The 17363-nt window shown below is 42.4% G+C and overlaps 1 protein-coding gene across 2 annotated transcripts in view; it reads right to left on the reverse strand.

Moving 5' to 3' along the window:
• Positions 1-554: 554 nt before the first annotated feature.
• The window catches only part of LOC106580525 (netrin receptor UNC5D), a 209898-nt gene continuing 193089 nt past the window's right edge, over positions 555-17363 (reverse strand). For both annotated transcript variants that reach the window (XM_014161694.3, XM_014161693.3), the window contains 5 exons: positions 9880-10107; positions 8203-8352; positions 6404-6568; positions 5842-6020; positions 555-5084 (listed from right to left, as the gene is read on the reverse strand). In XM_014161694.3, the coding sequence (XP_014017169.2) occupies positions 4805-5084; positions 5842-6020; positions 6404-6568; positions 8203-8352; positions 9880-10107 (1002 nt within the window). In that variant the 3' untranslated portion in view covers positions 555-4804. The remainder of the gene's footprint in view (positions 5085-5841; positions 6021-6403; positions 6569-8202; positions 8353-9879; positions 10108-17363) is intronic.

Consider the following 17363-nt stretch of genomic DNA (forward strand, 5'->3'; position numbering starts at 1 on the left):
GCTGGGCCTAGTCTGCCTCTGTAGCAAGCAAACACTTGACTCCAGAAATGACACATTATGTACATAAGAAGATGAACATACCTAAAGTGTATGTTGAAATGGTCTTGAACTTTGGGACATTCAGTTTGAGACCTCACCTTCCTCAGGGCAAGATTAGAACTGTTCTCGGCAATGAACTCTCCTGTTTGGCACACTAACTTCATGTGTGCCCAGGATTGCATGGCATGCAGGGAGTGGGTGGCCAGGGCACTTTTTCTGTGCTGGCTTTAAGATATTTAAAGACTATGAGCAGCCACTGTATTCTTTAGGTTTAGTACAGCCAGAGGATACCAGGGGCCAAGCTACTGTAGATTCATGAAGAGACTAGTGGAAGAAGACATCTAAGCCATATTGTACAAGTGAGGAGAAATCAAATGCATGAGAAACCATTGAGCTCAGAAATATGTAGTCGACCAGCACAACAGTGACGTAGACCTAGTAGATCATATAACTGTGTATGAAGTATATATTTTGTCAAAGGTGCACAGTAACTCACTCATACTCAAGTTGAGACTTTAGCTGTACATTTATTTCCAAAAGGCTGCATATACATTTGCAAATTCTACTGTACAGAAAACATCCAAAATGTCCATAATTATATAGATACAATATACCACAAAGCTGCCCTGGCAATACCAAACATATGCAGTATGTTTAGCACTAGAAAAGCTCTGCAGCCTATTTAATTATATCATCTTAAATACTTTTTCAACTAATACTTTTTTAAATGTATGTTGGTATGGTTTTGCTTTGTTTATTTTTTTTCAGCCCCATCTGTACTTTACAACATTCACCATTTACAGTAGTTAAACAAGGCACAAGAATAGTGATATGAAGCCAAAGGCCATGCGTGATGTGAAATGGAGCATAGCAACATCCATCCTGATGAAGTCAGTGTGGAGCTATAGCATGCGTCCCAAATGATACCCTATTCCCTTTATAGTGCACTAGTTTTGACCAGAGGCCTATAGATAGGCCTTGGTCAAACATAGTGCACTCCCACTGGGCACAGACGTCCGTTCAAAGTCTAGTTTTAATTTACATTTGATTGAGTTAACCTGAATTCAACGGAAAAAAATAATTCACCATGTCATTGGATTTAGGTTAAAAGTTAGGTGAAAAATACTAAATTCCCTTACGTTGATTACCTTTTTCAAATCCATTCAGACTTCCACGTTGATTCACTTTGAATTTTTTTATTTGAAATGACGTCGATATTTTTTGTTGATTCAACCAGTTTTTGCCCAGTGGGCTATCAAGGGAATAGTTACCAACTCAGGGGACATTAAATCAGGGGTCCAACAGTAAACTCTTCAGCCTGTGACACCAAATCGCCTTCAGCCTGTGACACCAAATCGCATTCAGCCTGTGACACCAAATCACCTTCAGTTGTGACACCAAATCACCTTCAGCCTGTGACACCAAATCGCAGTCAGCCTGTGACACCAAATGCCCTTCAGCCTGTGACAACAAATGCCCTTCAGCCTGTGACAACAAATGCCCTTCAGCCTGTGACAACAATAGTCTTCAGCCTGTGACAACAATAGTCTTCAGCCTGTGACGACAATAGTCTTCAGCCTGTGATGACAATAGTCTTCAGCCTGTGCCGACAAATACCCTTCAGCCTGTGACGACAAATACCCTTCAGCCTGTGACAACAAATCGCCTTCTGCCTGTGACAACAATAGTCTTCAGCCTGTGACACAACACAAAGCAATAATAATAATACAGAGTATGTATGTATGGATCAAAACCCAGTGGCCCACTTAATAACATGTAAAAACTTAACCTCAACATTTAATACCTTAGATATGACTAGGCATGTATGCAATAGGCAACATTAAATAAAACAGTTCAAATGCTATGTTTGGTTGTTATGGTGTATTGTATCACACAGAAAAATGCTCTTAATGCAACATTAGCCACTGTTTAGCACTACCACAGCACACCTGTTTCTGTTTTTTTAACCACTCTTGCTCACATTAGTACAGGGAATTGAAATTAAATTGCTAACAATTAAGAAAAACTATAATTTTCAAAATGTAAAGCTCACCCACTCACTAATCTATTCTATATCCAGCTGGATTGTATAACGATTAACGCTCAATTGATTAGGAGAGCATAGCGAATGTGTTATGTAGAAACCAAAAACAATGTAGGTTTCATGTACCCACTGGGCACACACTGGTTGAATAAGCGTTGTTTCCACGTCATTTCAATGAAATTACATTGAACCAAAGTGGAATAGACAATGAATTGATGTCTGTGCTCAGTGGGTAGAGTGTAAAATTCAGCTCGTCTGATCGTTGCTGTTGAGAGCAACATACAGTACATCAATAAGGGCATAGTAGACACAGCTCAACACTTCAGCCACCGTGTTCCCTCTATAGTGCACTACTTTTGACCAGAGCCCTGTAGTAGTGCACTATAAAGGGAATAGGGTTCCATTTTGGATGCATTCTCTTGTATATGAAATTGCATATAACAAACTATGAGCTAACAGTATTTTAGGTAGTTCAGAGGAGACTGCAACAGGTGTACAATGAACAAGTTGAATGTTTTGTCAAATGTAACTGTAGTGAGACACCTCTGAGCGCCATTTTCTAAGAGTATTTAGATCATTTCAAATCCTTGTTATTATGCTCATTGTAATACAAATGAAAGCATGAGTAACTACAAAAAAGGCATGATCCAAGCCTGTAGATGCTAAATCATGTTGAACACATAAAAACATAAATATGCATCATAAGAATTACATGGAATAAACAATACTATCCTTTGATTTACATGGAATAAACAAATCCATCCTGTGAATTATAGGGTATACAATAAAGTACAGAAACACCATCCTGTTCCATTCTTTAGTGTGCTTTTTTAGCTGGACATCTATTTTAAACGTGTTCAATACAGTGCCTATTGTTCAAACCAGTAATGCCACTGCATTCCCATGGAATTTAAGATGCGTCCCAAATGGCACCATATTTACTATAGAGCCCTATGGGCCCTCCTTACTTATACTGTACAACAATATGTTAAACAGGCCTGCTTATTGTACCAGAAAGGCTTCCCATACTATTACACATTCTATCCACATCAGGGTTGGGGTCAATTCTACAAATTCAATTGTCATTCAATTCTCTTTCCCTGTCAATTCCATTTAATTGAATTGAAATTCCATGTCAGTCTTTGAATTTAGCTATTTTCTCTGAATTCCAATGTTAGGTAAATTCCAATAATTCAATTCCTAATTCAATACTATCCACAACATTGCCACAAATTCAAATTAAATTCCTTCAGGCTGATCATCAATGTTCTGACAGCCTAGCTATACTGGCAATATAGGAATACAGATTGAAATAATTAAAAACAAATCCTACAGTCCATTTTTTATACTATGTGGATTAATTCCATTAACTGGGAAATGTAAAAATATTGAATTCCAATTCAATTAAATTCCAAAGACTAAATGTTTTTACAATTCCAATCAGTCTAATTCAAATTCAATTCTGTAACTTTAAGATTTTTTTTAATTCAAATTTAATTCAATGTAAATTCTCCACTTCATGAGTGAATTCAAGAATTGAATTGTCTTTTTCAAATAAAATTGGAATTGACCCAAACCCTAATCCACATTCATGTCCTGTGTAGTTGTGAAGTGATGTGCCTCTGTTGGGGGCCTTGTGTGTGTTGGGTAGATCAGCAGCTCTTTGACAGGTGTTAATAATGGTTGAAAGTGGGTGATAAGATGCAGAGATACACATGGCTTAGTGCCAGGAAATGATGTCATTCAGCTCCTCCAGCTTTCTCTTTCTCCCCCAGGGTGGCCAAACCACAACTGTCACACGCATGCATGCACACAAACACACACTGCAGTACTGTAGCCTGACAAAGACATTTCCATCATTGTCATGGGTTTTCCTTTAAAGATAAAGGACCCAGCCTGAATCATGTTAACAGTACATTGTCCTCACACAACCCACCACTGTACCGCCAGGATCTCTTTTACAATGTTACGCTGATACAGAAAAATAATCTGAACATTACAGTAAAATGCATGTTATTAAACTCTGTACTGTTTAAACCTGTTTCAGAGTGGTTTCTCCCACTTCAGACATTATTTGGAATTGATGACCAAGTATTCAAATAGAAACAAATACCATACAGCTGTCTTACGGTATAGGTGTGATATGGGATACTTCCCAAATGGAACACCCTATTCCCCATTTAGTGCACTACTTTTCACTAGGTTCTATACGGCTCTGGCCAAAAGTAATGCACTAGATGGGGAATAGGGTGCCATTTGGGACGCACTCACTGTAAATGCAGATGCACATGAGGGCAGTATCAAACCCTGGGGACGGTGACGAATATTTCCACTTTTTGAAGAGCATTGGTGGAGGGTCCCCTATATCCTGAACAACAGAATAAGAAAACAAACTGAAATGGTCAGCCTGACTTAAGAATAGCATTAACTAGGAGGAAAAGAAGGGAGGGAATAGAACGGCGAAAGGCAAAACAGATGTACAGTACATCATCAGAAAGGGGTGGATAAAGTTACAGTACACACAGCAGTGACAGGTTTTTTTTTTTCTCAGTGGTCATTTTTGCCTGTCATGTTTTTTTGCTCTGTGAACAACAAACTCCATTCGCACACTGACATCCTATGGACCTTTTAATCCACGACCGAGTTAGCTGTCAGTCGTTATGTGCATATATGGATATGCATTACACTGGGCTTGTTGGTATCTATGTAGGAGGAGACAAGTCAGCTAGTATACTCAGGGACTGAGTTAGCCGTCTCATGATTGGTGAGTTCACCCATTCCACACACTGGGTTGTCTGGGCTTCTTGTTCCAAAATGATGTACCGAGTCTGATTCAGGTTCCTCATGGCTCTTTGCTACAGTGCTTTTGGACTGGATCTTGCCAATTTCCTCCAGAGCGCTTGCCAGAGAGTCAAGGTCACCAGTGTCTTGGTGTCGTGCCTCCCACAGGCTCAGTATGACGGCAGAGGGGCTCTGTTGCTTAGCAAAATACAACAGGTTCCTGGGGGAAGGAGAGAAACGCATTAGTGGACAAAGTGGTAACAGCGCACTTAGCAAAGTGAACAACACTTTTGTTTATAGAAAAACCACAGTTGTTTATAGATCTTTGTCTCCTATGAGATAGAATTCTGTGTTTCATCACAGTGCTGGTTCCTAATCTCAGTAGGGAGGGACTGACATTGTGCTGGAAAATGTTTCTCTAAGACTAGACATACTGGACATGATCAGGGATATCTTGAAATATCTAAGTAAGTCAACTGTAAGGTAACATTTGTGTGGAAGAAGTGAATTTCAAGTTAGAGCTGAATATGTAGGCATATGACAAATGTACTCTGTAGGCTTATGGGTGGTTTGCGCTAACAGCTTGCAATGTGTCTATTACAGATATCCATTAGCTCCAGTGGAGGGCACTATTTCACTACAAAACAATGGTTTACCCCTCCCTGCCAAAAGCATATCACCCTCTGTGAATGCAGTCACTGATGTGCCATCAGACTCAATTAAAATGAGCTTAACATGATAAGATATAAAATGAGGACAGCTGATCAGGCTCATTTGGAACCACTAAAGTCTCTCAAATACCTTCTGCTGTTTGTTCAAGCAATCATTGAAACACCCCGTGAGACATGACGGACAGCTGGGCTGCATCTCAAATGGCACACTATTATTCCCTATTTAGTGCCATAGGGCCCTGGTGAAAAGTAGTGCACTACATAGGGAATATGGTGCTATTTGGGATCACAGCCTTGGACACTCACCTATCTAGATGGAGTTTCTGGGCTAAGAGCTGCCAGTCCTTTCCCTTAGTGTTGGCAGTGTCGAAGGTGGCACAGATCCTCTGGTGGATGGAAAGGGGGATTTTGAAGGCCTTGGGTCCCGTCTGTGAGGTGACGGTGCAGTCTGTCTGCATAAAAAACAGGACTGACTCCTTCTTGCTCTACAAAGGCAAAACAGACAAAGGGGAGAGGCAAAACACAATGTCACAGTTGTCAAATATAATTAAATTACATTTGTATTTAACAAAAGGGCTGTTGGGATACACAGTACCAAGAATAGTCAGCTCACATTGATATATTCTATCTGCCCTCTGTTTTATAAAGAAACACAGGATGCATCCCAAATGGCACCCTATTCCCTATATAGTGCACTAGATTTGACCAGAGCTCTATAGGGAATAGAGTGCCATTTGAAAGACAACCACTGCAGACCCTGAGGACAGGCTGTTCAGCCAGCAGAGGACACTGACTTCACTGAGGTTAAATAAAGATTGTATGGATTGTGGGAGAAAAATGTCCTCCACACACGGAGAGCCAGGCTCACCTCTGCCACAGATGTATAGACCTGCAGAATCTGCTCATGACCTTTGACCTGCTTCACGCTAATCTTGCAGGAGAACTGGGTGGTGGTGGGGCTGTATCTCTCCAGGGAGAAGGCACAGTGCAGGGGCTGCTGGTTGCTGCACCACACTTGGGAAAAGGAAAATTCCTGCATGGCGAGAGAGAGACGACGCGAGAGAGGAGGAAGACAGAGGCAAAACAGGATGAGAAATCTGGGCTTCTACAGTATTATTCCTCTCCAGAAGATGACTCGGCTCCTATTCTATCCGTCACATGGGAAGGTCTCATATGCATACGCAGACAAAGTAGTGGGGTAAGAGGATGTTTGAGGGGTTTGAAGTCGCGCAGCGTTATGCAACGATAGCATTGTGTATGGAAATATGCATTTGTACTGTAGGGAGAGGGGGAGGGGCAAATCCCACTTAATTCTGATAATGGAAGTCCGATCGCGAGCTAAGTATTACACGCGATATCCGGGAGCGAGGGAACGACGAACGGGAAAATGATTGCCTTTGATGCATAATTAAATTCTGCCGTGGGCACATCGGCAGGGAAATGTCCTTGACCTCACGCATGCTCCCTTCTTCCATCTCTGCATAATAAAGTGACCTGTAAACTATTCACAGTAATGACATGCATCCCAAATGGCACCCTATCCCTGATATAGTGCACTTCCCATAGAGCTCTGGTCAAAAGTAATGCACTATATAGGGAATAGTGTGCTATATGGGACTCACTTATGGTGATAGGGACCCTGGCAATCTGTACAGTAAAAAAAAATGTAAACAGTCGTTTTGCCTAAAGGGGACTTAACCCTTTGGCTTTGATCATCAGATCCTCCACGATGCGGGATGGATGCAGCAGTTAATGGTGCGCTAGGGGAATGATGGACGTGGAGAGGCCAGGTAATTTTTAGCAGTAAAAGCTGTCTTGATGTACTGTATGGTGCAGGCGAGAGCCATTATTCTCCACCTGCTCTATGAAAGGGGGAGGTTCACAGAGGCAGTCTCCCTCTAAAGATCCTCATAAATAAGCCAAGAGGAGGTGTCTGTCTGACGGTCTGTCTGAGACACGCCATCCTACTTCCTCGCCCCACTCACAGTTGTTTTGGGGGCAATTATAAAGCCCATTGGAAAAACAAGCACAACCATTTTAAAGTGAGCGGTAGTTAGAAGTTAATATTAGCTAATCAAAAGAGAACCATTGCGCTCTCCCAGAAGCTTGGCTGGTGCGTAAACCCACAAATTCAGACAAACAAAGAGGTGTAATGGGTTCGTGCTACATTTTTTTGTTGCATAAAGCTTACTTCCTTATTCAATGTTAAAAGAAATGTACTGCATCAGGGATAGCGTACACAGACGCTTCGCCTTTACAGCCTTCTTCAGTGTGTAGGTACAATTTTCTTGAATTCAAAACAGCATTTGTAAAGAACTAAGGATGAGCAGCATTGAATAATTAAGCTTTGAATAATTAACATTGACTAATTACATTGAATAATTAAGCTTTATGCAACATTTTTGAGTGTGAACCAATTATACCTCTTTGTTTGTCTGAAGGCAATATTAGAAAACATATTTACAGAGGAAGTACTGACCTACATTGCTGTCCAGTGTTCACACACATGTACCAATAAAGGTAAACAACCTCCAGTAAGTCTGGTTGTATCCAAAATGTCAACAATCTGGCAACAAATAACACATGCATCTTTCCATGCTCAGATTTCCAGTAATGTATCTGAAATCATTCAGTGCTCAACCTGTATGTAGTTACAGTCTCAGTTACCTGACACGTGGTAAAGGGTTTAATGTTCCATAGAAACTGTGGGACATCCTGGATGGAGACCTGGAGGCTGAAGGTGTTCCCTCTGAAAGGCAGAATCTTGGGTTCCTCCAGGAGCTGTCCTCCTCTACAGGTCTCTGTGGCCACCACTCCCTGGGGACAGATGGATAGAGAGACAGACAGAGAGAGAGACAGATCAATGGCACAGTTATCACCACAGTTTACATCCCAGTTCACTGCCAACCAACTGTTTAGTGATTGATTCTTGCTCTGGTGGATCCACAAATCGACTATCGTAAACATTGTCAAAACCTGAGCATTATCCTCAAGTCAAGAGTGTCCTTAAATTACATTAAAGAATATAAAAAAATACAATTCTCATTAGCAGCTATATAAAATGTGGAGCCATACAAGTTTGAAGTTTCAATTTAATCCATTGGATGAGCATGTATCGGCTAACAGCCGTCCACCAAATTGAATTTGGAGTGATGAAAGAGCTCTTTGATTTGAGGCTGAAGTTATTCATCTGGCATCATTGCTCTCAGTTTCTGTGGCTGTTTTTCAGACATTTCAATCACAAAAAAATGTGTGTGTGCGTGCGTATTGCTTCTTCATGGTAGGTATTAAAAACAATCCAACATTGGCAATGTGATCATAAAACATGCTTGAAAATTTCTCAAATAATACAAATACAATGACAACAGGGAACCTGCTGGATGAAGTACCCTCCATCTACCTTTGTCTTTAAACACAGTTACATCCTGGACATCATTCAACTCAACTCTAGGGTTGTCCAGTAGATCACAGAGCTTCCTATTAAAAAATTCATACTCAGTATCCATCCAATCACTTTAAGGGCACATCATGGCCATTGTCTGTGACCTTGAGAAACAACACCCCATTCAATGCAGCAACATTTCCCCATCCCCCGTCTTTAAGATCATCATTGCTTGGACAAATTGTATTCTGCAACGGTGTAATCTACAGATTCTGTATTCCCTATGCAGAGTAGATGGTTGTTTGCCAGCCCAATCCTAACATTGTATGGCCGCTGAAGCCAGAGTAACAGCTACATTCAGAAGGAAATCTCTCACTGAAATGAGATCCTTAATATTATTATCAGGAGCATCCTATTAATCTAGGTCAAGGACATGACCAGTGATTGACTGTGTCTGTCTATAGCCAGAGTTTGAACAACATGAAGGAGAGTGAGTGTGATTGTAGTTGACAGAGCCCCAGGGGACAGAGAGGGCTGGCATCTGCTCGGCAGGCTGCGCAGGGGATGGATTCATAAACCAAATCCAAAAAGCATTTTAAACCCAGCTGCCAGTGACTTCTGCTAAATCACAGGAACAGAAGCCGAGTCACTCCTGAGGCCTGTTCTGTTCTATGTCTCAGGGGAAGTGAGGAAGTTTAATTCCCTGATGCTAGATGAGAAGATATCAATACACACATTTACATGCTTTATTGAATTTGAATTTACTCAGTCACATACAGTACAATATGACCGAATGATCGGAAGGCTAACGCATAAATATCAATGTTTGTGGTCCTCTATCCTCTACTGCCTGAGCAAAATCACTGTAATCAATACTGCGCTTCATATGATTGCACAGGGGAGCCAACGGCAATCATTGAAAATAACCAACCCCCCACAAACACTCAAAACAATGATAGCACCTGAAAGGCGTGTGGCGTGTCGTCCACACAGTAGACTCGGAGGCTGTAGTCCATGGGGGTGGACCCCATGCTGCCAAACACTGCTAGCTTCAGCCTCTTCACAGCTGCCTGGGTGAGCGGTTCACCAACAAGGGCATAGGAGCCCGGCTGGTCCAGCAGCAGGTGGCAGCTACTGGAGTCCATCAGGCAGTAACAAGATGTTGACTCATCCTCCACTGACATCACTTCCTGGAAACGCAGAACATAGAACACAACACAGGTCACTTAGCAAAAGAGGATGATAAGACAATTTAATTTAGCATCATTACATTTGATTATACTGAAAATAAATACTATAATTATGCTCTGTGGGCTGTGTGTGTATTGTATGTGTATTTGTTCTGCATCTTTTATCGTGTTGTGTCATCATGAGACCATTTCAATGTTTCGTTCTAAGTTACATAACGGAAATTAATATAATGTGCTATATAAAGTGCTTTTCAAACGGGAACAATATCTACTTATAAGCAGTCTCTGAAGTATGTGATAATCAGCTAGGAGATGGTAACATATCTCAGAACACCAATCAGTCAATACGAACAATACACACATGCCTTATTTATGAACATGACAGCAGTAGGCCTAGGTGAGAAACACTTATTTTAAATGACAATTAATAGATTCAATATGTTTCTCCTGCGCAGCCTATAATTAAGCAATAAGGCACGAGGGTGTGTGGTATACAGTGGGGGAAAAAAGTATTTGATCCCCTGCTGATTTTGTACGTTTGCCCACTTACAAAGAAATGATCAGTCTATAATTTTAATGGTAGGTTTATTTGAACAGTGAGAGAGAATAACAACAAAAACATCCAGAAAAACGCATGTCAAAAATGTTATAAAATGATTTCCATTTTAATGAGGGAAATAAGTATTTGACCCCTCTGACCTGACTTAGTACTTGGTGGCAAAACCCTTGTTGGCAATCACAGAGGTCAGACGTTTCTTGTAGTTGGCCACCAGGTTTGCACACATCTCAGGAGGGATTTTGTCCCACTCCTCTTTGCAGATCTTCTCCAAGTCATTAAGGTTTCGAGGCTGATGTTTGGCAACTCGAACCTTCAGCTCTCTCCACAGATTTTCTATGGGATTAAGGTCTGGAGACTGGCTAGGCCACTCCAAGTCCTTAATGTGCTTCTTCTTGAGCCACTCCTTTGTTGCCTTGGCCGTGTGTTTTGGGTCATTGTCATGCTGGAATACCCATCCACGACCCATTTTCAATGCCCTGGCTGAGGGAAGGAGGTTCTCACCCAAGATTTGACAGTACATGGCCCCGTCAAATGATGCGGTGAAGTTGTCCTGTCCCCTTAGCAGAAAAACACCCCCAAAGCATAATGTTTCCACCTCCATGTTTGACGGTGGAGATGGTGTTCTTGGGGTCATAGGCAGCATTCCTCCTCCTCCAAACACGGCGAGTTGAGTTGATGCCAAAGAGCTCCATTTTGGTCTCATCTGACCACAACACTTTCACCAGTTGTCCTCTGAATCATTCAGATGTTCATTGGCAAACTTCAGACGGGTATGTATATGTATTCTTGAGCAGGGGGACCTTGCGGGCGCTGCAGAATTTCAGTCCTTCACGGCGTAGTGTGTTACCAATTGTTTTCTTGGTGACTATGGTCCCAGCTGCCTTGAGATCATTGACAAGATCCTCCCGTGTAGTTCTGGGCTGATTCCTCACCGTTCTCATGATCATTGCAACCCCACGAGGTGAGATCTTGCATGGAGCCCCAGGCCGAAGGACATTGACAGTTATTTTGTGTTTCTTCCATTTGCGAATAATCGCACCAACTGTTGTCACCTTCTCACCAAGCTGCTTGGCGATGGTCTTGTAGCCCATTTCAGCCTTGTGTAGGTCTACAATCTTGTCCCTGACATCCTTGGAGAGCTCTTTGGTCTTTGCCATGGTGGAGAGTTTGGAATCTGATTGATTGATTGCTTCTGTGGACATGTGTCTTTTTTACAGGTAACAAGCTGCGGTTAGGAGTGTGCTCCTAATCTCAGGTGGTTACCTGTATAAAATAAATCTTTCTGATTGAGAGGGGGTCAAATACTTATTTCCCTCATTAAAATGCAAATCAATTTATAACATTTTTGACATGCATTTTTCTGGATATTTTTGTTGTTATTCTGTCTCTCACTGTTCAAATAAACCTACCATTAAAATGATAGACTGATCCTTTCTTTATCAGTGGGCAAACGTACAAAATCAGCAGGGGATCAAATACTTTTTTCCCCCACTGTATGGCCAATATACCACGGCTAAGGGCTGTTCTTAGGCGTGACGCATCGCGGAGTGCCTGGACACAGCCCTTAGCTGTGGTATATTGGCCATATGCCACAAACCCCCTAGGTGTCTTATTGCTATTATAAACTGGTTATCAACGTTATTAGAACAGTAAAAATACATGTTTTGTCATATCCGTGGTATAAGGCAAGAGGAGGTATAGTATATGGCCAATATACCATGGCTAACAGGTGTTCTTAGGCATGGCGCAATATGGTCTGAATACCACGGCTGTCAGCCAATCAGTATTCAGGGCTAGAACCACCCAGTTTATAACATCAATTATAAACTGGGTGGTTCGAGCCCTGAATACTGTTGGCTGACAGCCGTGGTATTCAGACCATATTGCGCCATGCCTAAGAACACCCGTTAGCCATGGTATATTGGCCATATACCACACCTCCTCTGGCATTATTGCTTAATATGTCACGCCCTGACCATAGAGAGCCTGTTTATTTCTCTATTTGGTTAGGTCAGGGTGTGATTTGGGTGGGCATTCTAGATTATATATTTCTATGTTGGCCTGATATGGTTCCCAATCAGAGGCAGCTGTCTTTCGTTGTCTCAGATTGGGGATCATATTTAGGCAGCTTTTTCCCACTGGGGTTTTGTGGGACCTTGTTTTTGTCAGGTACTGTGTAGCCTGCAGAACTTTACGTTCGTTTGTTTTGTATTTTGTTGTTTTGACAGTGTTCATTTTTAATAAAGGAAAATGTTCGCCTACCACGCTGCACCTTGGTCTCCTTCTTATGACGGACGTAACATAATTATACCCCAGACTACAGTATCCACCCCCCTTCTATAAGAAGAACAAAAAAAGAATGCCCATCTGGCAGAAAATTGGAACCATAACAAGCTATGTAATTTACACAAATGAGAAACAATGAAGGACCAACGACTGTTAGCTAGTATCTACGAATTTTGCTGTATCTCGTTAGTCTGTGTTGTGTTGAACCTCTGGTTGCAGAGAGGGGTAATGAGATGCAAGGCTGAGCTACGTAAATTAGACGCCTGGCTCATCCTCAGGGTCATTAGCAGAGCAGAGCAGACAGAGGGCCATCCGCGTCCTAAATAGCACCCTATTGGCTTTATAGTGCACTACTTTTGAGCAGAGCCCCTGGTCAAAAGTAGTGCACTATGCAGGGTATAGGGTGTCATTTGGGATGTGACCAGAGAGCTATGCTATCCCACCACCCAGATGACTGACTGGAGTTCAAATCATGACTCACATCACATACACCATGTCATTAAATGTCATACAAGGCTTTAATCGGTATTTAATGCTATTACTGTATGCCTTTTCGAGTTATGATGGTCATGAAAACTTTTCATGTCCTTTGGCTTGATTTCTATGAAAGGACTCATTATTTCTAAGAATCTCTGAGGGGTCACCTTGCTTTTTAATACTAAGAGTGAAAAGCGACATAAGTCTTATATATATTTTAGCATCTACTTCAGGGCTCTCTATTTTCCCTTTGTAGTAGCATCTTGAGTATAACAGGGAGAGTATATTAAGGCAGAAAATTATATTAATTTGACCAGTTGATCTAGCAGTGAAAAACAGCATAACTGTGCCACTTCTAAAAAGCCCTTGCAAGATCAAGCAAACATCGAGCCAAGCACAAACTGAAGATTCATTCAGTGTTGTCTGAGAAAACAATGTATCACCGGAAGAACACGTCAAAGCAGTACAAATCTTAGCTAGAATAATCTCCAGATTGTCTGCAGGGTCTGAAATCTGCAGCAATGCATGTTGCATATCCGAGAAAGATTATAGGCTACATCCCAAATGCACAATATTCTCTACATAGTCTGGTCAAAAGTAGTGCACTATGTAGGGAATAGGGTGCTATTTGGGACACCGTTAGAGAAGGGCCAGGGAGAAAAATGTAGTATTTATGAACTGACGGGGTCAGGAGGCAGCCCTTAATTGAGACAAAGATCCCTGCCCCTGTATCCTTGCCCGGGGTAAGCAAGCCAGTGATACATGCAAAGACTGCTACACCTTGTATAATTACCTTACCTAGGGCACACAGCCCACTTCCATTGGTTGTAACAACATTATTTAGGACAGACTGGGTGCAGGGGCCGACTGAGGATAATCTAGTGACTGCTGGTCTTCTAAATAACAAGCACTGTTCTTAGCACTGACACCACATAACAGCCTGGGGCAGTACTGCACTAGTCATTATTCTGACTGGCTCTGTTCAGTCTGCCAAAGCACTGTCAGATGTACACTTCTATTAATCCCTGCCTGGACATGCTCTTCATTATTTTATCTTACACTTGTTTCGTAAAAAACATTCTTATGAACAAATAATGCAAAGAGCTGGCGCTGGTAGTGCCTGCAGAGCCTCTGGGTTGTGTATTAACAACCCCTTGGGAATGTACAATGACAATATGGGTTAGCACTGTAGAAATGTCTTTCTCAAAAAGACAACACCATGGAAGTATTAGACATTCCTAAGGTGAACAGTGCATACTGTGAAAAACAACAAGAATGCTGAAATATATATCAACTACAACTAGCAACTTCACATGGGAAAAAACAAATACTGTGGAGGGGGGGGGGGGGGGGACCTAGTATCTCAACAACAGTGCTGAGAAAAACAGAAGGTTACAAACCATTGTCTAACAATTACTGAATAAGCCAGTGAGTGGCAGGCAGCCTGATTCACGTGTCTGTTCAGTGAAACATTCCTGAGCAGAGGGAGGTGTCTAGGAGGCAGGGCCGGCAGTCTATGCGTCCCAAATGACACCCTATTCCCTATACACTGAGTGTATAACATTTTAATAACATTTGCTCTTTCCATGACAGCCTGACCAGGTGAATTCAGGTGAAAGCTATGTGCCCTTATTGATGTCACCTGTTAAATCCACTTCAATCAGTGTAGATGAATGGGAGGAGACAGGTTAAAGAAGAATTTAAGCCTTGAGACAATTGAGACATGGATTGTGTATGTGTACCATTCAAAAGGTGAATGGGCAAGACAAACTATTTAAGTGCCTTTGAACGGGGTATGGTAGTAGGTGCCAGGTGCACTGGTTAGAGTGAGTCAAGAACTGCAACGCTGCTGGGTTTTTCCACACGCAACAGTTTCCCATGTGTATCAAGAATAGTTCACCAGCTGGGCCTCCCAAGTGGCACAGGGGTCTAAAGCACTGCATCACAGTGCTAGAGGAATCACTACAGATCCGGGTTCGATCCCGGGCTGTGTTGCAGCCGGCAACAACCTGGAGACCCATGAGGCGGTGCACAATTGGCCCAGCGTCGTCCGAGTTAGGGCAGGGTTTGGCCAGCCGGGATGTCCTTGTCCCATTGCGCTCTAGCGACTCCTGTGGCGGGCTAGGCGCATGCACGCTGACATGGTTGCCAGTTGTACAATGTTTCCTCTGACATATTGGTGCGGTTGACTTTCGGGTTAAGCAAGCAGTGTGTCAAGAAGCAGTGCGGCTTGGCGGGGTCGTGTTTCGGAGGACGCATGGCTCTCGACCTTCGCCTATCCCGAGTTCGTACAGGAGTTGCAGCAATGGGACAATTGAATACCACGAAATTGGGGAGAAAAAGGGCAAATAACAAAATAGAAAATAAATAATGGTCCGTCACCCAAAGGACATCTTGCCAACTTGACTGTGGGAAGCATTGGAGTCAACATCCCTGTGGAAGTTTTTCAACATCTTGTAGAGTCCATGCCCCAACCAATTGAGGCTGTTCTGAGGGCATAAGAAGGTACAACTCAATATTAGGAAGGTGTTCCTAATGTTTTGTACACTACAGTGCACTACCTTTGACCAGGGCCCATAGTCAAAAGTAGTGCAGTATAAGGGAATAGGGTTGCATTTGGGACACAAACGGTGAGTCCAGGTCAGCGGGGGGGCCATTTCCATGACTCCTACCCGATTGCCTCACGTCCACACCCATTTCAGCGTGTCCAGAATCCACCGATCGATACTGCCGATGTCTAACGAGGCCTTTTGCCCTGTTGTTACCCTGTCTGACAGACACAAGCCGTTTGTCTTCTCTGCTATTACATCCTGCAATTGTAATTTTTTTTCTCCAGCGCTCTCAGTGTTATTCCTCTCAGGCAGGCTGTGCCTGTCAATGAGCAGGGAGGCCACTTTAGATAAATCATCTTATCAAGTCACTGGCGATGTGCTTTGGTGCCGTATAGTTTACACCTTTCTCACTATCTATCATCAGAGTGCGTCTGTCTGGCAATGTTCCATAGTGAATCATGTAACAAAACAGGTCACGGCGAACACAATATGTTCACGATTGGGTTTAGAATGTTCAAGTAATGACAAGTGACAGTTGAGATGCAAGTGAGCATCATTTGAATTCTCATTTAGCCCAAAACAATGGCAGACTGGAGTGATCACTATCAAACACATCAGCAAGTGGCCCCTCAATAAATGGATTAGAGGCCAAGTGTTCTCTCAGCATACCATTGGCAACGTCTTGTCCTATGTAAACAATTCCGAGGTGCTGCAATGGGCAGTGTAACGGCTGTTGCAGGGAGTAGACCAAGGCGCAGCGTGTTGAGTGCTCATCATGTATTTTAATGAAGAAATAGAACACTTTACAAAAGAAACAAAATGACAGCCAACAGTTCTGTCAATATTCCAAACGACTAAACGGAAAACAACCACCCACAAAACCCAAAGGAAAACAGGCTGCCTAAGTATGGCTTCCAATCAGAGACAACGAAAGACACCTGCCTCTGATTGGAAACCACACTCGGCCAAACCTGGAAAACGGAACATAGAAAATGAAAACTAGAACCAAAATCCCCTAGACAAAAAACCCCAAAACACAAAACAAACACCCCCTACCACGCCCTGACCATACTACAATGACAAAATACCCCTTTACTGGTCAGGACGTGACAGGCAGGACTTTCTCACTGTCAGGAGGTGCTGCTGGTACGATTGGATAGAGGGCCACAGCACAGCTTTTTCCGTGCATTACCATTTTCCCTAGGCGTTACCATCCCATATTAGTTGGCATGACTGGGCATGTTTAAAATTAAAACACTTTGACCAAAATGATGCTATGTACACTTTGTAGAACATTTTTACACACGAGAATCAAAGTTTTTGACTAATATCGATGCAACATTGGCCATTTTCAACCAGATAATGTTTTTTTATTTTACTTC

The sequence above is a fragment of the Salmo salar genome, chromosome 20, assembly GCF_965601325.2.
Source record: "Salmo salar chromosome 20, fSalSal1, whole genome shotgun sequence".
In the NCBI taxonomy this organism is placed as follows: Eukaryota; Metazoa; Chordata; class Actinopteri; order Salmoniformes; family Salmonidae; genus Salmo; species Salmo salar.